The 27,410-nt window shown below is 61.3% G+C and overlaps 1 protein-coding gene across 1 annotated transcript; it reads right to left on the bottom strand.

Moving 5' to 3' along the window:
* Positions 1 to 552: 552 nt before the first annotated feature.
* ZFHX2 (zinc finger homeobox 2) lies at positions 553 to 26,683 on the bottom strand. The gene is made up of 11 exons (XM_054045256.1): positions 26,647 to 26,683; positions 12,060 to 14,242; positions 10,581 to 11,089; positions 10,001 to 10,241; positions 8,942 to 9,007; positions 8,600 to 8,652; positions 8,037 to 8,240; positions 7,474 to 7,600; positions 6,502 to 6,563; positions 3,426 to 6,447; positions 553 to 3,008 (listed from the first exon to the last, which is right to left on the bottom strand). Exons 2-11 carry the CDS (start codon positions 14,185 to 14,187, stop codon positions 2,203 to 2,205), a joined length of 7,218 nt encoding a protein of 2,405 aa, XP_053901231.1. The 5' UTR covers positions 14,188 to 14,242; positions 26,647 to 26,683; the 3' UTR covers positions 553 to 2,202.
* Positions 26,684 to 27,410: the final 727 nt, after the last annotated feature.

The raw sequence follows: 27,410 nt of genomic DNA, 5'->3' as shown, positions 1-27,410 counted from the left end.
CTATGGGGGTGAGGGGGAACCAGGGAGATGGGAGGGACTAATGCAGGAAGGGGTTGGGCCAAAGGAGTAGCTCTTAGGAAGTGGGAGGGGTCAATAAGGGGAAGGGGCGGGGCTAAGGAGGAAGAGATGGTGCCCAATGGGGAAAAGGCTGGGACTAGGGTGAGGAGAGAGGTTGGGGGGCTCATGGAGAAAGGGGTGGGAAGGATGGGCCTAGGGAGGTGGGAAGGACCAATGGCAGGAGGGGCGGGGTCAATGGGAGAAGGAGGAGTCTCTGCAGGAGGAGTGGGGAGAGCAGGGAAAGGGGCTGAGGTAGAGGGGCAGAGCTAGGAAGGAAGGGGTAGAGTCAGCCCAGAGGGGGCAGAGCCTTGCAGGGGGCGGGGCTCCTTCCACAGGAGGCGGAGCCAGGGGCGGGAAAAAACAGGACAGGTCTAAAACCATGGGAATTTCCACCATCTCCCTCCACTTTCTTCTTCTGACTCTTCCCCCCGCTTTGCTCATCCGCTCCGTGACCCGATGCCCCCCACGACCCTCTCTTCTTTCATAGCATTTATTTTCAATTCCTTTTATTTCCTTTTTGGGGGGGATCTTTTCCCTTGTCCCCCCCTTTTCTTTAAATACACAACAAACGCCGGGTTTTTTTGGTGCTCCGGTGGGGAGGGGGGGTTGGAGACGGGGGGGGCACAAGCCCAAGTTTTATTCCCCCCCTTTCCACCCCCTCCCGCGCTTTGTAGTTCGTTTGGTTCGCGACGACGAGTGGGCACAGAAAACGGCCCCTTCCCGTCGTACAAATGACTCGGTCCTGGGGTGCGGGGGACACAGGGAAAAAAAGCTTTAAAATCTCCGCCCCGGTGACGAGGCCGGGAAGAGGGGGAACAGCCATCAGACGTTGGGGTGCGACCTGGGGCTGAGTTCTCTGGTGGAGGGGTGGGGGCGTCTGTTAGGTCCTTGCTTGGGCCGTCGCGTGGTTGGTGGGATTTTTGGTTGTGGTGCCGCGGTAGGAGAAGCTTTGGCTTCGCGGGGCGGCGGGCGGGAGGGGGGTGAATTCGTTCCCCGTCCGGCAGCTTGGTTGGATGGGGGTTTTTTGGGTGGGGAACCGGGCGCGTGGGGATCTTTTAAAGCCTTCGAAGGATGGGGGTGGGGGAGCGTCTGTCAATCCACGCCCTCCTCCCCACCCCGAAAAAATTGGGGAGCGAGGGCTGGTCCCGCGAAGCCCTCGGCCGTGAGGAGAGAGACCGGAGGGGGGATGGACCCCCGGTCTCCTGTTTGGTTGGGGCTGGAGCCAGTGTCTGTCTGTCCGTCCGTCCCGACGAGTTCTATACACAATGGGCGGAGCATGCTGGAGGGGAGAAGAGGCAGGATATGGGGGGGACGGATAGGGGGCACCAAGAGTTGCCCCCCCCATTTTTCGTTTCCTTGAGTTTGTCTCTCGTGCTGTCCGTTGAGTTGAGTTTTGGTTTTGGCCTGTCTTGATCGGTAACAGTATGGGGTGCTGGGGGGGCACCTGGGGGGGTACCTGGGAGTTGGCATGGGGGGAAGGGAGGCTGGGGGGGGGAAGAGAGAGGTGGGGGGTGGATAATGTGGAAGCCCTGTCTTATGTTATGTGTGGGGGGGCAGAATCTGGGGTGTATCTGGGGAGCCACCCGTGATACACGGATGGACACACGGGGAGCATGTGTGAGACCAAAGGCTGGAGGCCTTTGGGGGAGCCTGCATGGTGGGAACATGCCTGACACACACATATGCGGAGAGGAGGGGGTGTCTGGGGGCCAGCTGTGTTGGGAACACGCCTAGCACATGTGTGGGCACCTCGCCAACCTAGAAGGCGGGGTGTGTGCTTTGAATTCACCCCCCCACACACACGCACTCAGAAGTGCCAGCTCTCTACATCTGGGTTGGGAGTATGGGGGGGGCAAGGGGGTATTTGGGTATGGGGGGTTGGCACATTAGGATTGGGGAGGCAGCCAGGAGCAGGTTGGGAGGGTATATGGATATGTTGGGAGCTGGCAGTGGGTGTCCCAGGTTGGGGGTCCCTCAGGACACGGGGCAGTCCTGGGCTGGGGTTCCCCAGAGTGAGGGGGTTTGGGGGCTGGCACTGGGGGGTTCCAGGATGGGGGTCACCCAGGGTGGAGGGTTCCGGGAGGCGGTTCCCCAGGGCAGGGGGGGGTCCAGGCACCCCCCATCTCCAGTTGCACCCCGCGCTGTTCATAAAGCTAGAAGCGTGGTCGAGGTAGAGTTGCTTTTTGGGCTGGGGTCCGAGTGAGGTAACTTTGCTTCCTCTTTGGCAAAGGCCAGGGCGGGGCCAGGGGCGGGGCTGGCGGCGGGGGCGGGGCTGGCCTTGCGGCGGTGGGCGCTGGAGCGGAGGTGGGCCCCCAGCGCCTCCCGCCCGCTTACCAGCACCTCGCATGCCAGGCAGTGGTAGGTGCAGACGGGCACCCGCAGCGGCGCCGGCGCCGGCTGGCCGTAGTAACAGAAGCTGGCCTGGTGGGCCGCGGCCGCCTCCTCCCCCTCGAACGCCGCCTTGCATTGGCGGCACAAGTAGCGGTGGGCCACGTCCACCGTCGAGACCCCGGCTGGCTCGGGGGCCTCGGGGGCGGGCAGCAGGCTGATGAGGGTCTGAGGTATGACGGGATTCATGGGGAACAGCCCCTTCTTCATGCCATACAGCTGCTGGAAGTAGCCGCCGGGCAGCGGGGCGCTGAACAGGGAGGCTGGGGCGCCCGCTGGTACGGAGAAGGGCAGGAACTGGGTGCCCAGGAGGGTGGGCACCGTCGGCTTCAAACCCTTCAGGGTCTTTAGGGTGGGCGAGGTGGGGTTGGCCACGGTGCTGGGAGGTCTGGCGGCTCCGGCAACGGACACTCTGGTGGTTCCGGCGACCGACACTCCGGCGGCTCCCGGCTCCGGCTGGGTCTCCCCGGCGGGCTCCGGCGCCGAGCCGAGCTGGCTCTGAGGTAAGGGACGTCCTGACGGTGTGGAACCCAGGAGTCCGGTGCTGGGGGCGGCGGAGGGGCCTGTTCAGAGGATGGGGAAGGGGAGGGGAAAAGCATTGTGGGGAGGTCACCATGGTGGGCTGAATATCCCTGCCCCTCCCCCTCAGTCCCACTCTTCCCCCACCCCCCTGCACAACCACGGGAACCCCACCCCCACCCGATGGGGTCCCAGAGAGGGCAGGAAGTTGGGAAGGGGGAGGGAAATGGGGGAGCAGAGGGGAAGAGGTTCGAAGCTGGGGGGCACCGCTAGAGGAGAGGGAGTGGGGAGCATGCGGAAGTGGGACAGGAGAGGGGGACGGTGGTTGGGCCCGGGGAGGGAGAGGGAGGAGCAATGTAGAGGCGTGGGGGCATGTGGGAGAACACTGGAAGCAGGGACAGGGAAGCCCCCTTCCCCTCCCCCCACTGACCCCCCTCACCTCTCCATGCCCTGCCACTCACCTGTGGCACCGGCTGCCGGAGGCGCTCCAGGGGGGACGGGCAGGAGCGGGGGCCCTGGCGCTCCATCATGGCCCTCGCTGCGCAGCTGGGCCTGCACGGCCTCCTTGAGCTGGGCCAGGTGGCCACGGGAGAACAGGTGGCCACGGCAGGAGACATAGAAGTCGTACTTGACTTGGCAGACGGGGCACTCAGCCCGAGGCTCAGGGGGGCCCTCGGAGGGAGCCCCAGGGCCCCCCTCGCCCAAGGCCGCCTTGGCCTTCTTCTCTTTGGCCCGGGCATTCTGGAACCAGACTTGGATGACCCTTTTGGGCAGGCCGATCTCCTCACCCAGCACCTCGCACTCCTGCATGGTGGGCGTTCGGTAGGCCTCGTAACACGCCTTCATGATCTTCAGCTGCAGGCTGGACATCTGGGTCCGGTAGCGGCGCTGGCCCAGCAGATCCAGCCCGGCCGCCCCCTCCGACGCCGGCCCATGCCCGCCTGGCGACTCTGGATCGGCCAAGGAGGAGGAAGAGGAGGAAGAAGAATCACTCAGATCGCCGCCAGATGGGCTCCGTGCTTCGTTCAACTCTGACGGCTCTGGCTCGGCCTGGTTGCTGCTGTAGAGGACAGTGGCTGTCGCACCGTCAGAGACGCCATCAGAGACATTGGCCATCCTGCCACCGGAGACACTGGAGGTCCCGCCACCAGAGATATTGGCCATCCCGCCGCTGGAGACCTTGGAGGTCCCACCAACAGAGAGGTTGGGGGTCCCACCAACGGAGACGTTGGCCATCCCGCCACCAGGACTCAACTTGGCCAAGGAAGAAGATGGGGAGGTCTTGATGGGGGGGATCCCGGTGCTGGCGCTGCACCGGAATTGCCCCTTGCGTTCCCTGGCGCGGGTGTTTTGGAACCACACCTGCACCACCCGTTTCTTGAGCCCCACCTCCTCTGAGATACAGTCCAGCATCTTGCGGGTGGGGTTCGAGTCCTGCACGTACCAGCGGTAGAGGATGTCCAACTGCTCCGGGAGGATGGTGGTGCGGAGACGCTTGTCTCGCGGAGGATCCCCTTCGCCGCCGCTCCCGCCGCCCGGTGACTGGCTCCCGTCCTCGTGCTTCCTCTTCATGGGGGCCCCCTGGCTGTGGGGCAGCTCCGGCAGCGGGTCATGAGGGGCCAGGAATGCTGAGCCATGGACTCCTGGTGGATCAGAGGAGAATGTGGGGGCATTGCTCTCCAGGGGCTCCATGGCTCCATCACTCACTGGTTGATCTTCCTTGGGGTCTCCATCGCCCCTTGGTGCCTCTTCCTCCTCTTCCTCCTCCTCTTCCTCAGCTGGTGGCTCGGGCTCTTCCTCCGGCTCCTCTTCCTCCGGCTCTTCCTCTCCTTCTTCCTCCTCCTCCTCCTCATTGCCTTCCGCTGAGGGCTGGTCGTCATAGCATTTCTTGAGATGCCGCACCAGGTCGAAGATGCATCGGAAGGCGGCTTGGCATTTCTTACAGCTGGGTTGGCTGGTGACGGTGCCCCCTCCAGCACCCCCAGCCTCGGCGCCATTCTTCCGGGCCTTCTGCCGGGCATTCTGGAACCACACCACGATGACCCGGTTGGCCAAGCCCAGGAGGACAGAGAGACGCTCCACCTCGCCATCCTTGGGGTAGGCGCTGGCTTCAAAGAAGGACTGGAGAGCCTGCGATTGGAACTCGGTGAATTTGGTGCGGGAGAACCGCCGGCTTGACTGACCGTCCCGGGATGGGTCTGTCCCTGCTTCCTCTTCCTCACCCCGGACCCACCGCCCTTCAGCTTCGGGCAGTGCCGGGGGCACCACCACCGGCACTGGCTGCATCAGGAAGGGTGGGCAGAGAGGGGTGATGCCTGGGGGCACCGGGGGTGTCTCTGTGGGGGCAGTGCCCTCGGCCGGCGGGTACATGCTGTCATAGGTCTTCCGGAACTGGGCGGCATAGCGGCTGAGGGCCTCGAAGGGCAGGAAGCGCCGGTGAACATGTTCTTCGTGCGTCTTCAGGATGAGCATGTTGGAGAAGACCTTCCCACACGTCCCGCACCGCAGCTTCTCGGCTGGCGGGCGGGGCAGCGGGGCCACCGGAGGGGGAGCCGCGCCCCCCGCCCCCTGCTTGCCCTCGTTGTATTGGATCACCAGCTCAAAGCCGAAGTTCTCCAGCAGAGCCTTGGCCGCTGGGTGGGAGGCCACGTTGGCTTCCTCTCCACCAGCGTCCTCCTCCGTCTCCAGTTTGGCTGGGGCAGGCGGCGGGGGTGGCGGCGGAGGGGGCGGCTCCTTGGGCGGAGCCAGGATCAGCGGGGCGGATGGGGCCGGCAGGGCCAGGGCCGGCGCTGCCAGCGCAAGCTTGGGCGCCCCCTTGAGGTCGTGCAGGTAGAAGGGCAGGAGGAGCTGCTGCTGTTGCAGCTTGAGGAGTGATTCCGGCACGACCGGGAACGGCGGCAGCAGTGGCGGGGAGAAGAGCGGTGCTGGGAAGGGCAGCGCCGTTGGCACCTCCAGGATCTTGGGGGGCTCGGCTTCGGTGGGGGGCGCCGGGGCTGCCTCTCCCACCTCCCCCGCCTCCGGCGCCTCTCCTTTGCTGGCGGCCTCCGCCTTGACCACCCGGGAGCGGGTCTGGTGGAGCACCGAGCGCATGTGGATCTCGAGGGTGGAGCTCTGGTTGTAGGACACCCGGCACGTGGTGCATTTGTAGGGCTTGTCGGAGGAGGGTTGGGGGGCCCCGGGAGCCCCCGAGTCGCCCCGGGATGGGGCGGTGGGGTCGGATGAAGCCTTCTTCATCTTGTGGAGGTGGGAGACAGAGTTGTAGTGGACCAGAAGGATGTTCTTCTGGGTGAAGGACTCTTTGCAAACCGTGCACTTGTAGGGCCGCGACGGATCCAAGAACTTGTCCAGGGCAAAGTTGGTGGCTTTCCGGTAGGACAGGGGGTGCCGCGGGTCCTGCAGGGCCGGCGAGGTCTCGGGGGGGCGCTGCTGCTCTTCAGAGGGGGCCGGAAGCTGGACAGCGGCTTCCTCCTCCGGGTCGTCGGCCTTCGGAGCCAGGGGGGAGGCCGGGCGGGGTGGGGGGGGCAGGTCGGCCGCTGGAGGAGGGGGTGAGGGGGCAGGGGGGAGTGGGGCTGAGGTGGCAGCATCTCCAGCAGGGGGCGCTGCAGGGGGAGCGAGAGAAAGGTGGGGGGGAATCAATAACGGAGGCTCCAATAACCCCAACTCCAGCCCCCCAGGGGTGAACCCTTTCCAGGGCCGGCTCTAACTTTTTTGCCGCCCCAAGCAGCAAAAAAAAGTGCCGGCCCGCCGTAACACCCCCCCTCCCGCAGCGCCGCCCTGCCGAAACCCCCCCTCACCGAGTGCCGTGCCGCCGAAACCACCCCTGCCGAGCGCCGCTCTGCCAAACACCCCCGCCGAGCGCTGTGCTGCCGAACACCCCCGCCCCCTGCGGAGCACCGCGCCGCCAAAACCCCCGCCGAGCGCCACGCCGCCGAACACCCCCTGCCCCCCCGCGGAGTGCTGCACCGCCAAAACCCCCGCCGAGCGCTGCGCTGCCGAACACCCCCGCCCCCTGCGGAGCGCCACGCCGCCAAAACCCCCGCGGAGCGCCACGCCGCCGAACACCCCCACCCCCTGCGGAGCGCCGCGCCGCCAAACACCCCCCTGCGGAGCGCTGCCCTGCTGAAAGCCCCCCCCACAGAGCACCGCCAAACACCCCCCACCGAGCACCGCGCCGCCAAACACCCCCTGCCCCCCCGCGGAGTGCTGCGCTGCCGAAAGCCCCCCCCCACAGAGCACCGCCAAACACCCCCCACCGAGCACTGCGCCGCCGGAACCCGCCCCCCGCCGAGCACCGCACTTTCCCCCGCCACTCCAAGATTGGCCGCCCCTTACCAGGTGCCGCCCCAAGCACGTGCTTGGTTGCCTGGAGCCGGCCCTGACCCTCCCCCATCCCCAATTTCCTCCGCAATCCCTGGCCATCCACCGTCTCCCCGCCCGGCCCCAGGGGGCACTGTGCCAGGGGGTCCCCACACTGCTCCATCTCCCCGCCCGGCCCCAGGGGGCGCTCACCTGTGGGTGCCAATTCACACTCCCCCCCGCACTCAGGGTTGGGGGCCGCTCCTGTCTCGGGGGGTTCAAGGGCAGGGCTGGGGCTGGGTAGGACTTTGGTGGCAAAGTTCATCTCCACAGTCGTGGCCTGGGGAGAGAATGAAACAGGAGAATTCAATGAGTGCAAAGTTATACCAGGCCTGGACCCCATCTCCCAGCCTGGCACTGGGGGGCGCTGTGCTCTGGGGTCCCAGCCCGGCACTAGGGGGCGCTGTGCCAGGGGAGGTCCCAGCCCGGCACTAGGGGGCGCTGTGCCGTGGGGGAGGTCCCAGCCCAGCACTAGGGGCGCTGTGCCAGAGGGGTCCCAGCCTGGCACTAGGGGCGTTGTGTCATGGGGGGGTCCCAGCCCGGCACTAGGGGGCGCTGTGCCGTGGGGGAGGTCCCAGCCCGGCACTAGGGGTGCTGTGCCGTGGGGGAGGTCCCAGCCTGGCACTAGGGGTGCTGTGCCGTGGGGGAGGTCCCAGCCTGGCACTAGGGGCATTGTGTCATGGGGGGGGTCCTAGCCTGGCACTAGGGGCGCTCACCACAAGCAGCAGCTTCTCCACGCATTCGGGCACCACGTTGTGGACGTGACTGAGGTGGACGCGCAGGCTGCCTCTGCCCACCAGCTGCTCCTCCTGGCACAGCGGGCAGCGGTAGGTCGGCTGCAAGGCATGCTGGGACACGGCGTGGCTGCGCACCCCCGCCGGCGCCCGACTCACATAGCTGCAGTACGGGCAGCAGAACACCTGGGTGGGGGGCGGCGGAGAGAGGGGTTGTCAGATCATATGGGAGGGGCCCAGGCGTTTGGGACAGGGTAAAAGGACCCAGGCATCCGGGATGGGGGAAAGGGGCCCAGGCATCCAGGACCAGAGAGTGGATCCAGGAATCCGGGACAGCTGTCCTGCAGCTCCCGGTCCCAGGGGGTGGGCCAGGGAGAGACAGGGATGGGCAAAAGCGGACCCAGGAGTCCGGGACGGGGGAAAGAGACTCGGGCATCTAGGACAGCAGCCCTGCAGCTGTCAGGCCTTGGGGCATGGTGGAGGGACCAGAATTGGACCCAGGTGTCCGGGACGGGGAGTTGCCCCCTCCCACTTGGGGTGCTCACCGTGGTCTGGGTTTCCCCGGCTGCTCGGCTCTTCGTCTCGGTCTCGTCCAGTCCTGCAGTGTGTGTGGGGGGGTGTTAGCGACTTGCTCTGCTTCCCCTCCCCTCCCGCCCAACCTGTCCCCCCTTGGGGCTCCACGCGGCCCCTCCCCCCCAGCACCCGCCAAGCAGAGCTCCCTCCGGGTTGGGCCGAGGCTTGGGGGAGAGGACGGAGCACGTGTGGGGTCAGGGCCCCCCCGTCCTAGGCCGCCCAGCTCCAGGAGAGTCAAGCAGGGAGGGCAAAGCTGGAATCTCACATGGGGGTGCAGGAACCCAGGCGTCCTGCGAGGGGAAGGGGCCACTCACCTGGGGGCGGGGCTTTGTTCAGAGTCTCTTTCTCCGGGGTCCTGGGCTCAGAGTTTGATTCCTTCCCTGGTGGGAGGGCAGACGAGATGGGTTAGGGGAGTGGGAGCAGTGGGGTGGGGCCGGGGGCATGATGTGATTGATGAAACGCTCCCCCCCCCGCTTCATTTCCCCCCATCCCTGCATCAGCTTTGTTAGACAGGCCCCAGAACCAGATGGTGCCCCTCACTCCTGACCTGCAGCCCCTGCTAGCCCAGCCCTGGGCCCCCCCCAGCCCTGCTAGTGCCCCTCACTCCTGACCTGCAGCCCCTGCCAGCCCAGCCCTGGGCCCCCCCCAGCCCTACCGGTGCCCCTCACTCCCGACCTGCAGCCCCCTGCTAACCCAGCCCTGGGCCCCCCCCCCAGTCCTGCCGGTGCCCCTCACTCCTGACCTGCAGCCCCTGCTAACCCAGCCCTGGCCCCCCCCCCAGCCCTGCTAGTGCCCCTCACTCCTGACCTGCAGCCCCTGCCAGACCAGCCCTGGGCCTCCCCCAGCCCTACCGGTGCCCCTCACTCCCGACCCGCAGCCCCCTGCTAGCCCAGCCCTGGGCCCCCCCAAGCCCTGCTAGTGCCCCTCACTCCCGACCCGCACCCCCTGCTAGCCCAGCCCTGGGCTCCCCTCCAGACCAGCTCTACCAATGCCCTTCACTCCCAAACTGCAACCCCCCAGGTTCAGGGGAACGGGAAGGGGGGGCAGGTTCTGGGAACCTCACAGGGGCTGTCAGTCACAGAGAGATAATTTCTCTCTTTCTCTCGCTCATTTTTTTCCTGTTCCTTCGTTCTCCCTGCTGGTTGCTAGGCAACGAGTCCCGGTGTCTGTCATAATCCATTAGGAGGGGAGCGTTTCTCCGCGGCCGCTTCGCGCTTGAATGTGTCCCAGGGCGGCATGAGAATTAAACACCAAGCGGGGTGGGGAACAGTGGCCGTGATGGCGTTCCTCACTCCCGACCCACAGCCCCATGCGCTGCCAGCCCTGGGCTCCCCCCTTTCCCAGTTCACTCCTGACCCATAGCCCCTGGGTACCGGTGCTCCGTGGCACGGGCTCGGCCAGGCGGATGCATCTCTCCAGGGCCATGGTGCCCTCGTCTGTGGGTCGCCCGCCCTGCAGCAGGTGGAGGCGGTGCTGGCCGTGGGCGTCACGGTGCCGGGGGGCCCGCAGGTGGCACAACATGGCGAGGCAGGAAGGAGCGGTGGTGTTGCAGAGCAGGCAGTGGAAGTGGGGGGGGTCGGGACCCAGTGCCGACGCCTCCAACTCCAGCAGGAACTGGGGTGGGGAGAGAGAGATCAGAGGTGTTGGGGGGAGCCCCTCCTGAACCCTGCCCTCCCCCAGTGTATATCCCTCCCCCCCCCAGAACCGATGGGTCCCCCCTCTGTTGGTTGCCTCATCCCCATGCCTGGTTGCCAGGCCCTCACCTTTCATTCCCCACCTCCAATGCATGGCAGCTGTGCCCTCTCATAGCCCGTCACACACCTCATGCCCCACCCCTTCTGCTGTAGCCCTGCCCTCCCCTGCTCACCTTGTATCTTGTCCCCGCCCCCTCCCACAGCCCTGCCTCATCCTTACCCTGAAGCCCCACCCTTCCCCATAGCCCCGCCCCCTCACCTTGTAGCTTCGCTCGCCCTCCTCGTGCCCCGCCCCCCGCACGTGCAGCCGCATCTTCTCCTTGCTGTTGGTCTCGTAGTCGCAGAGGTTGCAGCGCAGGTGGAGGGGGGGCGGGGCAGGGGCGGGGCCAGGCTGCAGCTCAGCCCCTGCGGGGGTGGCGGTGGGCAAAGCCCCACCCCCCTCGCGCAGGTGGGCGGCTAGCTGGTACTTGTGGGCGTGCTTGTCGGTCTTGAGGTGCAGCTGGAAGTTGGCCTTGAGCTGGGTGCCGTAGGCGCAGAGCCGGCAGCGGTGGAGATCCCCCGCCACCTCCTTCCACTCAGCCTCGGGCAGCCGGCGCGGAGCGGTGGAGTGGCGAAGTAGTTCCTCCACACTGTCCGTGCCGAAGCGCTGGCACACCAGGCAGCCGAAGAGCCGCTCCGATGCCACCAGCGCAGCCAGTGGCGGGGAGGCAGGGGCCAGTGGGGGCGGAGGACATGGGGATGGGGAAAGCGGCACCGGAGCCGCTGGCGGTGGGGCAGAGAGAGAACAAGACAAGGGAAAAGCGAAAGAGGAAAAGGAAGAATGAATGAGAGGCAAAGGAACGAGTAAAAGGAAGAAATAATGATAGTCAAGGGAAGAATGAATGCAAAAGAAAGGAATAAAGAATGAATAAGAAATTGAAAGAAAATGAACAAGAGAATGAATAAGAGAGAGAAGGAAAGAATGAACAAATGAGGGAGAGAGAAGACAAAAAGAATGAACAAATGAAACAGGAAGAAATGAGCAAGAAAGACAGCCAGAAAGGGGAAACAATTGAAAGAATGAATGGAGAGGAAAGAGAGAAAGAATGAATATGTGTGAGCAAGAAAGGAGGAATGAAAGAACAAATGAATGTATAAGAAAGAGAATGGGTAAGAAACAATGAATGAATGAGAGAGAAAAGGAAAGAACAAAAGAAAAAACAGGAATGAATAAAAAATGAAAGTGGAAGGAAGGAAGGAAGGAATGAAAAGAAAGAGAGAGTGAAATGTAGAGAAGATAGACAGAAGAGAATGGATGAAATCTGTTAATATTAACCTGAAAAGACATTTTCCCTACTGCCCCCACAAACTCTCTTGGGGGATCCCAGCCTTTCCAGCCCCCTCCAGGTTATCAGTGTCCTTCCCCATGGAAGGAGGAAGGGGAATGGTGGAATGGAGCAGGAGGGAGGGGATGGGGCTCTCAGAGGTGGGAGTAGGGTTGGGAAGGGGGCATGGAGCTCACTGGTGGGGTGGACATGGGGAGACATGGGGAGGAAGGAGAGACATGGGAGCATGTGAACAGGGATCCCCCTATTGATGGCCACCCCACTGTTGGCCAACCCAATGTCGACTCAGTTGTTGGCCAACCCAACATTGACCCCACTGTTGGCCAACTCACCCAACATTAACTACTGTGGGGAACACAGTGTGGGCAGGTCACTGGCGGTGATGGTGGTGGCAGTGGGAGATGTGAAGACATGGTGTGAGGCAAAGGGCCGCAGCCCCTTACCTGGTGCTGAAACCGCCCCCTTCCTCCCAGCGGGACCCAGTGGGTGGAAGCCATTGAGCAGCAGCTGTGCTGGGTCCATGGGCTTCTCCACCCGCAGTCCCGGGACGGCACCGGTGGCTCCTGCATGGTGATGGCCGTGGTGGTGACCCAGAGCCTGCACCCCATAGAACTGGAAGAGCTCGGTCTGCGGCTGCTGTTTCCCCCCACTGCTGCCCCCCGGCTGTCCCAGGAGCCCGGGCAAGGCCAATGGCAGCCCTTGGTGGAGGAGAAGCACATTCTGCATGTGCTTTTCCGATGTCATGTGGATGCGAAGGTTGCGGGAGATGCCGGTCTCATAGCTGCAGACTTTGCACTGCCAGGATGTCTTGCTTTTGGTCTCTTTCTCCTCAGGGGCCACTGGGGTCGGGGCTGTGGGGGTGGCTGGGGGCACTGGCTGGGCCCCGCCGCTTGTGTTGGCCTGGAAACCCTGAAGGTTGGCCAGATGCTTGTCCGACTGCATGTGGATGCTGAGGTTCCCCTTGGTGGTGGTGGAGTAGTTGCAAGCCTCACAGCGGTACGGCTTATAGCCACAGTTGTAGCTCTCACCCCGGGCCAGGCGCGGATGGGGGCCTCCGGCACTGCAGTAGGCGCAGTGGCTGTTGCTCTCAGGGTGCTTCTCCTTCATGTGGACATCGAGGGTCTGCTGGTACTTGTAGTGCCAGTTGCATTTGGGGCACTTGAGGGTTTTGCAGGAGTTGCGGGAATGCAGCAGGGACATGTGGCCAGAGAGACTGAGCCCAGGATAGGCCATGGCCGTGTAATCATCCCCAAAGCCAAGAGGGACCCCTCCAGTGTTGGAGTTGACCCCGCTGTTGGCCAACCCAACATTGGACTCGCTGTTGGACTCGTTGTTGAGCTCGGTGTTGGCCTTCCCTGACAGTGGGTCATCCGGGACATTGGTGCCTCTGGGTGGGCTTTGGCCATGTGAGCTTTGGTCCGGCAGAAGCCTCAGCCCATCCCCTTCTTCCTTCCTGCCTTCAGCCTTCTCCTCCTGTTGCTCCTCCTCCTCTCCCCCGTTGGCCCAGTCCACGCCGCCGGCCCTTGAATCTTTGGCATCGGGTGGCTTGCGTCCTTCTCGGGGGCTTCTCTCCTCCTCCTCCTCCTTCATTACATTCACCCATCCACTACACATTCCGGCGCTGAGGTCCACCCCGCTGGGGGGGTTATTTGGTTCTAGGAAGCTGAGGGCAGTGCCCTGGAGCACGGCGGGGACTCCTTGGGACAGGGCCCGGCGCTCCCCGGGGCTGAGCCGCACCCCATGGGCTGAGAGGGCGTGGGATGCCAAGGAGCGGCCCTGTCGGAAGGAGAGACAGCAGGCCAAGCACAGCCACGGTGGCCATGATGGTTCTTCCTCTTGGCCAACTTTGGCTTCCCCCTCCCCGTCGGTGACGGCATCTTTGGGTTCGGTGGGAGAGTTTTTGGCAGAGGTGGTGGGAGCAGAGGCCCTGGCTAGTCGGTATCTGCGGAAGGCGCCGGATGGGGGCTGCTCGCCCGGCGCTGAGGTATTCTGGGACATTTGGTCAGTAGACGTAAAGCCTTGGTTGGGGCCGCCATCTTGGACGTGGAGGGTGGACACCGGCAGGGTTGCCGTGGCGCCAGGGTAGCCCTTTGGTAAGAGAACATGGCCGCCGCTGAGGAGATAGGCTGAGCCATCAGGGAAGAAGAGCAGATGGGCTGTGCTGCCACCATCTTCCTCATCCTCTTCATCATCATCATTGCCTTCTTCTTCCTCCTCCTCCTTGGCATCTTCCCTGGGGGCGGAGGGATGGAGGAGGGATGGGCTTGGTGCTACTAGGCCGAAGCCTGCCTGGAGTTGTGGGGCGGACAAGATGGCCGCTGGGAGATTGGCAGGGCCTGGTTCCGGCTGGGGGACGGGGCTGGGCCTCATGGTCTCAGCAGGGGAAGGGGAGGTGGAGGGGCGGTCCGGCAGGGAGGGTTCTTTGGTGGCTGGAGGGGCGGAGGGGTCCTGAGGTGGCCAGCCCGCAGCCCTGGCATCCTGCCCGTCGGTTGTGGGGGCAGAGGAGGAGGAGGAGGAGGCAGAGTTAGAGGGAGCGTCCATGGCGGTGGAGGCAGGAGGCGCGTGGAGGGGTCATCTCAGCGCAGGAGCCGAGACCCTGCGGGGGGAGGGGGGAAGAACAGAGTGAGAGAGGGAGGGTGAGAAAAATGGAGTGCTTGGGAGCCCCCTACCCCCGTCCCCTTCCCCATCCACTCAGCCATGACCTGACTCAGGCTGGGACCATTATCTGCATGGAATGAGAAGGGTGAGCAGAGCCCCCTGGGGCAGTGACTAGTACTGCATCCCCCCACACCAGCTACCAGGGCCCCAGGACTCCGCTCCACCCATCCCCTGGAGGGGGCACCGGCTCCTATCCGGCCCCAAGGCTGGGGACTGGCTGGTTCGGGGGCGGAGAATGGGACATGGGGCCTGTCCCCTCAATGGGGCACTGGCTGGAGGATTGGGGTACCGGTTGGGGAGGGACCGGTGGGGAGGGGAGAGGTTGTTTAAATTGCAAATAAGAGTCACCCAGGCTGGAGGAGGAATTTCCATTGCAAATGGAGCTGGGCACCGGCTGGGAGCCACTGGCGGGGGGCAGGACACAGGGGAGGGGCTGAGAACCACTGGGGGCACTTGGTGGGCTCGCGCTGAGAGACAGAATCACCAGGGCATGGGAGCCCTGAGACCAGTTGGCTCAGGGGAAACTGGGCCCAAGAGCTGCAAAATGCACCTCCACCTCCTTGATAGATAGATAGATAGATGATAAGTATGGGGATGGATGGATGGATGGAGGAGGTGTATGGGGATGGATGGATGGAGGGGGTGTATGGGGATGGATGGGGAGGGGGTGTATGGGGATGGAGGGGGTGTATGGGGAGGGGGTGTATGGGGATGGATGGATGGATGGGGAGGGGGTGTATGGGGATGGATGGATGGGGAGGGGGTGTATGGGGATGGATGGATGGATGGATGGATGGAGGGGGTGTATGGGATGGATGGGGAGGGGGTGTATGGGGATGGATGGATGGAGGGGGTGTATGGGGATGGATGGATGGATGGAGGGGGTGTATGGGGATGGATGGGGAGGGGGTGTATGGGGATGGATGGATGGAGGGGGTGTATGGGGATGGATGGGGAGGGGGTGTATGGGGATGGATGGATGGAGGGGGTGTATGGGGATGGATGGATGGATGGAGGGGGTGTATGGGGATGGATGGATGGGGAGGGGGTGTATGGGGATGGATGGGGAGGGGGTGTACGGGGATGGATGGATGGGGAGGGGGTGTATGGGGATGGATGGATGGATGGAGGGGGTGTATGGGGATGGATGGGGAGGGGGTGTATGGGGATGGATGGATAGAGGGGGTGTATGGGGATGGATGGATGGATGGAGGGGGTGTATGGGGATGGATGGATGGAGGGGGTGTATGGGGATGGATGGGGAGGGGGTGGATGGGGATGGATGGAGGGGGTGTATGGGGATGGATGGATGGGTTGGGTGCAGGGGGTGGTTGGGTGCAGGGGGTGGATGGGTGCAGGGGGTGAACGTAGATAGATGGATGGGAGCAGGGGGTGGATGGGGACAGGTGGGTGGATGGATAGATAGGAGGGTGGGTGGATGGGGACAGGTGGGTGGATTGATAGGAGGGTGGGTAGGTGCAGGGGGTGCATGGATGGATGAATAGGAGGGTGGATCAGTGCAGGGGGTGGATAGGGACAGGTGGGTGGATGGATAGGAGGGTGGATGGATAGGAAGGTGGGTGGGTGCAAGGGGTGGATGGGGACAGGTGGGTGGGTGGATGGATGGTTGGATAGGAGGGTGGATGGGTACAGGGGATGGGTGGGTAGATGGATGAATGGATAGGAGGGTGGATGGGTGCAGGAGTGGGTGGGTAGATGGATGGATGGATAGGAGGGTGGGTGGGTGCAGGGGGTGGATGGGGACGGGTGGGTGGATGGATGGATGGATAGGAGGGTGGATGGGGACAGGTGAGTGGATGTATAGGAGCGTGGGTGGGTGCGGGGGGTGGATGGGGACAGGTGGGTGGGTGGATGGATGGATGGATAGGAGGGTGGATGGGTGCAGGGGGTGGATGGGGACAGGTGGGTGGGTGGATGGATGGTTGGGTAGGAGGGTGGATGGGTAGATGGATGAATGGATAGGAGGGTGGATGGGTGCAGGGGTGGGTGGGGATGGTGGGTGGATGGATGGATGGAGGGAGGGTGGGTGGGGACTGTGGGTGGGTGGGTGGATGGATGGATCGATAGGAGGGTGGGGACAGTAGGTGGATGAGTGCAGGGGGTGGATGGACAGACAGGAGGGTGGATGGGGATGGACGGATGCGGAGGGGAGGCCATAGGCAGATATTGATTCCTACCCATCCCTTGCCGCAGCCCCCTCTATCTGCCATCATTCAACCCCCTTTCCCCGTCCATCTCCCCCCCCCATCTCACTCTTTCATTGCTCCGCTCTGGGGTTCGGTGAGGGGAAGGGAGGGGAGGCTTGTGGATGCAAATCACCTCATTAAGGAGCCAGCGGCAGGCGGGTAATTAGCCTGGGCCTTGTATTTCTTATCAGCGACACAAAGGGAGCCGTGTGGGGGAGGGGAGAGAGATGGAGGGAAGAAAACAGGGGCTGGTCGGAGGAAAAGGGAAGGATGGAGGGAGCGAGCTGGGGAGAGCGAGAGTCTGGAAAAGAGGGTTGGAGGCAGAAGCCAGACGGACGGATGCAAGGAATGAGACAGAAAGGGACGGAGGGAGGGGATGCACCAGACAGGGAAGGAGAGAACGAAGGAAATGGAGAAGGAAGGAGGGAATGAGAAGAGGAGGATGGAGGGAACGAAGCAGGGAGAAGAGGAGGATGGAGGGAATGGGACAGAGAAGAGGAGGATGGAGGGAACGAAGCAGGGAGAAGAGGAGGAAGGAGGGAACGGGACAGAGAAGAGGAGGACGGAGGGAATGGGACAGAGAAGAGGAGGATGGAGGGAACGAAGCAGGGAGAAGAGGAGGATGGAGGGAACGGGACAGAGAACAGGAGGAAGGAGGGAACGAAGCAGGGAGAAGAGGAAGGTGGGAACGGGACAGAGAAGAGGAGGATGGAGGGAACGAAGCAGGGAGAAGAGGAGGATGGAGGGAACGGGACAGAGAAGAGGAGGATGGAGGGAACGAAGCAGGGAGAAAAGGAGGAAGGTGGGAATGGGACAGAGAAGAGGAGGATGGAGGGAATGAGACATAGAAGAGGAGGAAGGAGGGAACGGGACAGAAGAGGAGGATGGAGGGAACGAAGCAGGGAGAAGAGGAGGATGGAGGGAACGGGACAGAGAAGAGGAGGAAGGAGGGAATGAAGCAGGGAGAAGAGGAGGAAGGTGGGAACGGGACAGAGAAGAGGAGGATGGAGGGAACGAAGTAGGGAGAAGAGGAGGAAGGAGGAAACGGGACAGAGAAGAGGAGGATGGAGGGAATGAAGCAGGAAGAGGAGGAGGATGGAGGGAATGGGACAAAGAAGAGGAGGATGGAGGGAACGAAGCAGGGAGAAGAGGAGGAAGGAGGGAACGAGAGAGCAGAGGGGACAGAACAAGGCAGCGATAGGGGCGTGACACAGGGGTCCGTGCCGCGGGCAGTGGGGGAGGGGAGGGGCGGGATCTGCGCAGGCCGATTCGGGGAGATTCGTGTCAGGGGGCGACAGGGCCAAGGAGAAACCAACCTGTGGGGAACGGGAGTTGCCCTGTCCCGCCCCAGCCCCGCCGGTGCCCCTCACTCCCGACCCACAGTCCCTGCCCCCCCAGCCCCGCCGGTGCCCCTCACTCCTGACCCACAGCCCCACCGGTGCCCCTCACTCCCGACCCACAGTCCCTGCCCCCCCTCAGCCCTGCCAGTGCCCCTCACTCCCAACCCGCAGCCCCTGCCCCCCTGTCCTGCCGGTGCCCCTCACTCCTGACCCACAGCCCTGCCCCCCCACAGCCCTGCCAGTGCCCCTCACTCCCAACCCGCAGCCCCTGCCCCCCTGTCCTGCCGGTGCCCCTCACTCCTGACCCACAGCCCTGCCCCCCCACAGCCCTGCCAGTGCCCCTCACTCCCAACCCGCAGCCCCTGCCCCCCTGTCCTGCCGGTGCCCCTCACTCCTGACCCACAGCCCTGCCCCCCCACAGCCCTGCCAGTGCCCCTCACTCCCAACCCGCAGCCCCTGCCCCCCTCGCCCTCGCCTGGGGAGCAGGGCTGGATTATGGCACAAATTGGCGGGAGATGAGAAACGCTCATTACCAGCCAAGGGCCTGTTGGAGCAGCAGGTGCAGCCCAGAGAGGGGAGCCCCCAGCTACTCCAGATGGTTCCAGCAGAGGGCGCTGGGGGGGCAGGGCCTGGCTGGAGCGGGGCAAGGCCTGCAGTGGTTGGCCTTTCTCCTATGCCTGGCATCCCACAATGCACAAGGGCACTCATTTGCCTCAAATTTGCATACAATAGTGAGCCTTGGGTATCTAAGCAGCTGCTCTGATCTTGTTCCATGTGCTGAAGGGATGGGGGAGTGGTGGATTGGAGGCTCCGCCCACTCATCTGCATATGCAAATATGCAACTCCCATCAGAGGGCCCAGGGCAGAGCTACTGTAAAAGCCTCAACATTCTCTTGCTCTCTTGTGTGTACGGATCGAGCGTGTCGGCTGCATGTCTGTGTGTGTGTGTGTGATGTATATCCGTCGGGTGTGTCGGCTGTGCGTGTGTGTGTCCTGTATATCCATCGGGCGTCAGCTGTGCGTGTGTGTGTGTCCTGTATATCCATCGGGTGTGTCGGCTGTGCGTGTGTGCGTGTGTCCTGTATATCCATCGGGTGTGTCGGCTGTGCGTGTGTGTGTGTGTCCTGTATATCCATCGGGTGTGTCGGCTGTGCGTGTGTGTGTGTCCTGTATATCCATCGGGTGTGTCGGCTGTGCGTGTGTGTGTCCTGTATATCCATCGGGTGTGTCGGCTGTGTGTGTGCATGCGTGTGTGTGTATCGATTGGGTGTGTGTCGTGTATATCCATTGGGTGTGTCAGCTGTGCGTGTGCGTGTGTGTATCGATTGGGTGTGTGTCCTGTATATCCATCGGGCGTCAGCTGTGCGTGTGTGTGTCCTGTATATCCATCGGGTGTGTCGGCAGTGCGTGTGCGTGTGTGTCATGTATATCCATTGGGTTTGTCGGCTGTGCATGTGCGTGTGTGTATCTATTGGTTGTGTGTCATGTATATTCATCGGGTGTGTCGGCTGTGCATGTGCGTGTGTGATGTATATCCATCGGGTGTGTCGGCTGTGCGTGTGAGTGTGTGTGTCATGTATATCCATCGGGTGTGTCGGCTGTGTGTTGTGTGTACGGATCGGGTGTGTCGGCTGTGTGTGTGTGTCATGTGTATCCATCGAGTGTGTTGGCTGTGTGTTGTGTGTATGGATCGGATGTGTCGGCTGTGTGTGCATGTGTGTGCATCGATCAGGTGTGTGTCGTGTATATCCATCGGGTGTGTTGGCTGTGCGTGTGTGTGTGTCATGTGTATCCATCGAGTGTGTTGGCTGTGTGTTGTGTGTACGGATCGGGTGTGTCAGCTGTGTGTGCATGTGTGTTCATCGATTGGGTGTGTGTCGTGTATATCCATCAGTGTGTCGGCTGTGAGTGTGTGTGTGCATCAAACGTGTGTGTTTTGTGTATATCCATCGGGTGTGTCAATTGTGTGTTGTGTGTACGGATTGGGTGTGTGTCATGTATATCCATCGGGTGAGTCAACTGTGTGTTGTGTGTATCGATCGGGTGTGTGTCATGTATATCCATCGGGTGTGTTGGCTGTTCATGTGTGTGTTGTGTGTATCAATCGGGTGTGTGTTGTGTATATCGGTAGGGTGTGTCGACTGTGTGTTTGTGTGTGTGTGTGCATCAATCGGGTGTGTGTCATGTATATCCATCGGATGTGTCAACTGTGTGTTGTGTGTATCGATCAGGTGTGTGTTATGTATATCCATTGGGTGTGTCAACTCTGTGTGTGTATGTGTGTGTATTGATTGGGTGTCTGTTGTGTATATCGGTAGGGTGTGTAAACTGTGTGTGTTGTGTGTATCAATCAGGTGTGTGTCATGTATATCCATCGGGTGTGCATTTTGTATACCAATTGGGTGTGTGTTGTGTATATCCATCAGATGCGTCAACTGTGCATGTGTGTGTTGTGTGTATCAATCAGATGTGTGTTGTGTATATCCATCGGGTGTGTTGACTGTGTGTGCCTGGTGTATATCCATCAGGGGGCTGTTGTGTATATTGATCAGGTGTGTCAACTGTGCATATGTGTGTTGTGTATATCCATTGTGTGTGTGTGTTGTATATCGATCAGGTGTGTGTTATGTAGATCCATCAGGTGTGTTCCACTTTGTATGTGTGTGTTGTATGTATCAATCGGATGTGTGTATATTCATCGGGTGTATTGACCGTGCGTGTGTGTGGTGTATATCTATCGTGGGTGTGTTTTGTATATCAATCAGGTGTGTGCTGTGTAGATCCATCAGGTGTGTCAACTGTGCATGTGTGTGTTGTGTGTATCAATCGGGTGTGTGTTGTGTATATCCATTGGGTGTGTGTTTTCTATACCAATCGGGTGTGTGTTATATAGATCCAACAGGTGTGTCGACTTTGCAGGTGTGTGTTGTGTGTATCAATCGGGTGTGTGTTGTGTATATCGGTAGGGTGTGTCGACTGTGTGTGCTTGTGTGTTGTGTGTATTGATTGTGTGTTGTGTGTATTGATTGTGTGTGTGGCATGTATATCCATCGGATGTGTCGACTGTGCATGTGCATGTTGTGTATATCCATCAAGTGTGTGTTGTATATATCGATTGGGTGTGTGTTGTGTATATCCACCAGGTGCATCAACTCTGTGTGTGTGTTGTGTATATCAATTGGGTGTGTCAACTGTATGTGTGGTGTATATCAACAAGCTGTGTCGTTTGGATGTGTGTTATGTATATCGATGGAGTGTGTCAACTGTGCGTGTGTGTGTTGTGTATATTGATTGGGTGTGTCACTTGGGTGTGTGTTGTGTTTATCAATTGAGTGTGTCAATTGTGTATGTGTATATTGTGTGTGTTGTGTATATCTATTGTGTGTGCTGTTTATGTTGTGTGTGTCAATTGTGTACCAGCTGTGCATTGGTGCACTTGCTGTGTGTGTCGACTGCACACATGTGCGACTGTCATGTTTGTGCCAAGTGTGTCATTGTGCTACTCTGTGTGTAGCCTCTGTGTGGGGATGTTTGTTGGGTGTTACAGAATGGGGTTGTGCAGGGAGTGCTGTCTCCGTGTGTCCTGGGTTGTGTGGCTCAGTGTGTTGCATTTGTGTAGTCGCAGTTGAGTGACCCATCTTTTTGGAGGGTGGAGGGTTGCATGTGTGTTGACGTGCATGTTGTGTGTATTCCTGTGTATTCCTGTGAGATGCTTGTGTATATGTTGTGGTGTTGTGTAGTGGTGTGACGGTGTTGTGTGTTTTGGTTTGTACCTATATGTATATGGCGTGTGTGATTGGGGGGTCATATAGAAGTGTCCACATGTGAGTTGTGTGCATCTGGGTGTTGGTGGTTGTGTGTACATTATTCAGTGTCGGGGTGTGTGTGTGGCTGACAGCAAGTGTTAGGTTACTGGGGATTGTGTGGTTGTATCTGGCTGTGGGAGTGGATTGTGTGTGTGAGAGAGAGAGAGAAAAAGACGGTGGTGTGTTGGTGGGATGGGTTGTATTACTGTGGCAAGGAATGGGAGGGGTATGTGGTGGTGGTTGTGTTGTTGCAGGGGGGTATGTGCTGTGATGTTGTTTCCATTTGGAGAGTGTGTCAGGTGGGTTTTGTGTTGTTGTATTTGTTCTCCGGTTGTGTGCTGTGGGTTTCTGTTGTGGTGTAGTGTGCAGTTAGGGTGTGTGGGTGTCTTTAGGGTTTGTGTTGAAGTCATATGTTTTTTGGGTTGTATTAGACAATGTTTCTACTTTGTTTGTTGTGACTGGTTTTCTGGGTGTCTGTTGTGTACTTTTTGTGAAGGTTGGGTTTGTGTGTGTTGTTGATTGTGGTCTGTGTTTCTTGTGGGTTTTGCATTTTGCATATTGTTGGCTGTTTGTCCTTTGTGGTTGTTGAGGGTTTTGTATAGTGTGTGTTATTGGTTGGATTTTGTGTTGGCTGGTTGTGTTTTTGGCAGGGGGTGTTGTGGGTTTTGTATTTTGTGTCTTGGCGGTGGAGTTTTTGTGGGGTTGGGTTTGGGGCTTTGTGCATTGTTTTGTGGGTTTGCGTTGTGAGGGTTTTGTATGTTTCTGGTTGTATTGTGGGTTCTCTGAGGTTGTGTGATTTGTATTTTGTGTGTTGTTGCTTGGTTGTGCTTTTTGGTGTTTGATTTCTGGGGGGTTGTGTCATCATTTGGAGGGGGTGTTTTGTGAAACCTTGGTGGGGTTTGTATGATTCTGTATTACATTTGTCATGTTGTGTTTGGCTTCATTTTGGGAGATGTGTTTGTCCTGGGCTGTTGTGGTGTTGTCATTTGTTGCTTCATTTGCCTCTTGTGTGGCCTGGTTGTGTGTTTGTGGTGCAGCATCCCTCTGGCAGGTTGTGTTTTGCGAGGGTGTGTTTTTGTGTGGCATGTCGGTTGGTTGTGTTCTATCTTTGCGTTGTGTGGGACTTTGGAGGTAAGGGGTTAGCTGTTGTGTTGTGGGTCTGCATTGTGATTCTCTCCTGTGCGATTGTGCGCTGGATACCCCTGCCTGGTTGTGTTTTGCATGTGTTGTGTCCTGCTGTTGGCTTGTGTTTGGTGTGTTTGTGTTGCCATCTCCTCTGCTGTGTCCCATCACGAGCCCCTTGGGGCTGCTACACAACTCAACGCGCACAGAACGGCAACACGGCAACAACTCCTTTGGGCCCCAGCCAGAGAGAACAAGTGATTCAAATACCCCACGCTGCCCAGAGGGGGGAAGTCCCATAAAACCAGGGAGAGAACCCAGGAGTCCTGGCTCCTAGCCCACCCGCTGTAACCCGCCCCCCTCCCGCGCTGTGGGTTCTATGCTGCGGGGGGGAAGGGAGGAGCGAGGGAACGAAGAAGCAGGTGACGGAGGAAGAAGGATTGTAAAATCGATGGGCTGAGCCAGCCAGGGCACGGAGCTGTCGCCCACATGGATATATGAGCTTCCTTGATACACTCCGACTTCCACCCCTCCGCTGGCCCGGCTCCTTCCTTCCCTCCATCCCTGTCTGCTTCCCTCCATCCCTCCGCTGGCCCAGCTCCTTCCTTCCCTCCATCCCTGTCTCCTTCCCTCCATCCCTCCGCTGGCCCGGCTCCTTCCTTCCCTCCATCCCTGTCTGCTTCCCTCCATCCCTCCGCTGGCCCGGCTCCTTCCTTCCCTCCATCCCTCTGATGGCCCGGCTCCTTCCTTCCCTCCATCCCCGTCTGCTTCCCTCCATCCCTCCGCTGGCACGGTTCTTTCCTTCCCTCCATCCCCGTCTGCTTCCCTCCATCCCTCTGCCGGCCCGGCTCCTTCCTTCCCTCCATCCCCGTCTGCTTCCCTCCATCCCTCCGCTGGCCCAGCTCCTTCCTTCCCTCCATCCCCATCTGCTTCCCTCCATCCCTCCGCTGGCCCGGCTCCTTCCTTCCCTCCATCCCTGTCTGCTTCCCTCCATCCCTCCGCTGGCCCGGCTCCTTCCTTCCCTCCATCCCTGTCTCCTTCCCTCCATCCCTCCGCTGGCCCGGCTCCTTCCTTCCCTCCATCCCTGTCTGCTTCCCTCCATCCCTCCGCTGGCCCGGCTCCTTCCTTCCCTCCATCCCTCTGATGGCCCGGCTCCTTCCTTCCCTCCATCCCCGTCTGCTTCCCTCCATCCCTCCGCTGGCACGGTTCTTTCCTTCCCTCCATCCCCGTCTGCTTCCCTCCATCCCTCTGCCGGCCCGGCTCCTTCCTTCCCTCCATCCCCGTCTGCTTCCCTCCATCCCTCCGCTGGCCCAGCTCCTTCCTTCCCTCCATCCCCATCTGCTTCCCTCCATCCCTCCGCTGGCCCGGCTCCTTCCTTCCCTCCATCCCTGTCTGCTTCCCTCCATCCCTCCACCGGCCCGGTTCCCTCCTTCCCTCCATCCCTCCGCCGGCCTGGCTCCTTCCTTCCCTCCATCCCTGTCTGCTTCCCTCCGGCCCGGCTCCTTCCTTCTCTCCATACCTGTCTGCTTCCCTCCAGCCCTCCACCGGCCCGGCTCCTTCCTTCCCTCCATCCCTATCTGCTTCCCTCCATCCCTCCGCTGGCCCGGCTCCTTCTTTCCCTCCATCCCTCCACCGGCCCGGCTCCTTCCTTCCCTCCATACCTCCGTCGTCCCGGCTCCTTCCTTCTCTCCATTCCTGTCTGCTTCCCTCCATCCCTCCACCAGCCCGGCTCCTTCCTTCCCTCCATCCCTGTCTGCTTCCTTCCACCTCCCCACATTGCTACCCACCCCCATCCCCCACCTCTGGCAGGAGTGGGTGTCTGGAACCAAACAAGGGGGCTCTGCTGGGGGAGGACCCAATACCGGGACCCCCAGCAGAACACACACCCCTTGTCTGGGCCTGGCCCTCACCCCTCCACACACTCCTTCTCCCATCCCTCCTTCCACCCCTCCCTCCATCCGCCTCTCCCTCCCTCCATCCTCCCATCCCTCCTTTCATCCATCCTCCCACCACCCACCCCTCCATCTCCACACCCCTCCTCCCATTCCTCCATCTCCACATCACCTCCATCCCTCCTTCCATCCACCCATCCTTCCATTCCCCATCCCTCCTCCATCTCCACATCCCATCCTCCCATCCATCCTCCCACCCCCCATCTCCACATCCCCTCCATCCCTCCTTCCATCCATCCCTCTATCTCCACATCCCCTCCATCCCTCCTTCCATCCACCCATCCTTCCATCCATCCCTCCATCTCCACATCCCCTCCATCCATCCTCCCACCCCCATCCCTCCATCTCCACATCCCCTCCATCCCTACTTCCATCCACCCCTTCATCCATCCTCCCACCCCCATCCCTCCATCTCCACACCCCTCCTCCCATCCCTCCATCCCCCATCCTTCCATCTCCACATCCCCTCCATCCATCCTCACATCCCCATCCCTTCATCCACCCCTCCACCCCTCCTTCCATCCACCCCCATCCCTCCTCCCATCTCCTCCAGCTCTCCATGCCCCGTCCACCCCCTCCATCCCTCCTCCCATCCCACCTTCCATCCATCCTCCCATCCCCCATCACTACACCCCCTCCATCCTCCTCTCCATCCATCCTTCACTTCATCCCCCACACCCCTCCATCTTCCTGTCTCAAGTCCTCTCTCCTCTTCCTCCATCCCCCCTTCATCACTCTCCTCTCCTTCCCCTCCCTCCATTTTCTCTGTCCCATTCCCTCTCTCCTTCCTCCCTGTCCTCGGTCTCCTTCCCCTCCCCTCCATTCTCCCTATCCCATTCCCCCTCTCCTTCCTCCCTGTCCTCAGTCTCCTTCCCCTCCCTCCATTCTCCCTGTCCCATTCCCCCTCTCCCTCTCTGTCCTGCTCTGTCTCCTTCCCTCTCTCCATCCCCGTCCTTCCCCTCTGTCTCCTTCCCCCTCCACCCGCCTCCATCCCTCTCTGTCTCCTTCCCCCTCCACATCCCACCTCCATCCTCCTCTGTTTCCTCATCCCTCCATCCTCCTCTGTCTCCTTCCCCCCTCCTTCCCTCTGTCTCCTTCCCCCCTCTCCATCCCTCTCTGTCTCCTTCCCTCTCTCCATCCTCCTCCCTCTCTCCTCTGTCTCCTTCCCCCTCTCCATACCCCTCCATCCCTGACACCTTCCCTTTCTCCATCCCCCCTCCATCCTCCTGTCTCCTTCCCCCTGTCTCCTTCCCTCTCTCCATCCTCCTCTGTCTCCTTCCCCTTCTCCATACCCCTCTGTCTCCTTCCCTCTCTCCATCCCCCTCCCTCTCTCCTCTGTCTCCTTCCCCCTCCATCCCTCTCTGTCTCCTTCCCCTTCTCCATCCCCCTCCATCTCCTTCCCCCTCCACATCCCACCTCCATCCTCCTCATCCCTCCATCCTCCTGTTTCCTTCCCCCTCTCCATCCCTCTGTCTTCTTCCCCACCCTCCATCCCTCTCTGTCTCCTTCCCTCTCTCCGTCCCCCTCTCCATGCCCCACCATCCCTGTCATCTTCCCTTTCTCCATCCTCCTGTCTCCTTCCCCCTCTCCATCCTCCTCTGTCTCCTTCCCTCTCTCCATCCCCCTCCCTCTTTCCTCTGTCTCCTTCCCCCTCTCCATCCTCCTCTGTCTCCTTCCCCCTCTCCATCCCCCTCCCTCTCTCCTGTCTCCTTTGCCCTCTCCATCCCCCCTCCATCCTCCTCTGTCTCCTTCCCCCTCTCCATCCCGCCTCCATCCTCCTCTGTCTCCTTCCCTCTCTCCATCCCCCCTCCATCCTCCTGTCTCCTTCCCTCTCTCCATCCTCCTCCCTCTCCCCCCCCCGCCCGTTCACACGCTGCCAGCCGGAGTGAAGCGATGGGAAATCGATCCCACTTACTCTGCTCGCTGGAAGAGGGGGCTCCGCCGGGGGTGGGGATGGGGGGGGAGCTGGGCTCCGGCCGCTCCCCTCCTCCAGCGCCTCCCCCTGGCTCAGGCCCGGCCCGCGGATCGATCGGGGCGCCGCCGGGGCTTCCCCATTGATTTACACTGGCCCGCGCCCGCCCTGCTCCGCTCCCTCGCTCCGGAGCTGCCGGCAGCCGCGCCACACAATGGAATAATCAATTTCCCTCCCCCCCCCCGCCCTCCAGCGCCCCGGCGGGGGGGCGGCAGGGAGCAGGTGCAGCTGAGCATGATGGGAAATGTAGTCTCTCGCCCCCCCCCCCGCAGGCTCTGCCCCCCCCCGCCTCTGCACCCTGGGAAGGACCAAAGTGTGCGGGAGGGGGAGCCAGGGGGGTGGGCTGGGAGTGTCTGACCCCCCCAGAGCAGGTGCACTGCCTCCCCCATTGCCCCACAGCGGCCCCTAGAGGGGAAAGGCCTTGTGTCTCCACCCCAGCCAGCAAGTCCCCCCTGGGCCTGGTGGCAGCGCCCCTCTGAGCCAGCCAGGGCCCCCAACCCAGTCCCACCGTATCCCAGCCCCCCACAAGCTTTCCCCTCCCGACCCCCTTGCGAGGGAGAGCAGGGCTATTCTCTGCATGGGGAAACTGAGTCACGGAGCAGCTCAGGGGGTTCATCCCACCCCCGGCCCAGCCCGTGGCAGGGCCGGGAGCTTGGGGTCAGCCAGCCTGTCTGGACAGGGCACCCTTGAACTCCACCCTGCCTTGG

Source organism: Malaclemys terrapin, chromosome 12 (assembly GCF_027887155.1).
Source record: "Malaclemys terrapin pileata isolate rMalTer1 chromosome 12, rMalTer1.hap1, whole genome shotgun sequence".
Classification (NCBI taxonomy): Eukaryota; Metazoa; Chordata; order Testudines; family Emydidae; genus Malaclemys; species Malaclemys terrapin.
This window is presented reverse-complemented; position numbering and strand designations above follow the sequence as displayed.

Coding starts and splice junctions, on each gene's coding strand:
- ZFHX2 (XM_054045256.1), bottom strand. CDS start 14,187: ATGGACGCTCCCTCTAACTCTGCCTCCTCCTCCTCCTCCTCTGCCCCC. Junction 10,242..10,580: donor AGGGCGAGCGAAGCTACAAG/GTGAGGGGGCGG, acceptor TCCCCACCCCAG/TTCCTGCTGGAGTTGGAGGC. Junction 6,564..7,473: donor GTGTGAATTGGCACCCACAG/GTGAGCGCCCCC, acceptor CTCCCCCTGCAG/CGCCCCCTGCTGGAGATGCT.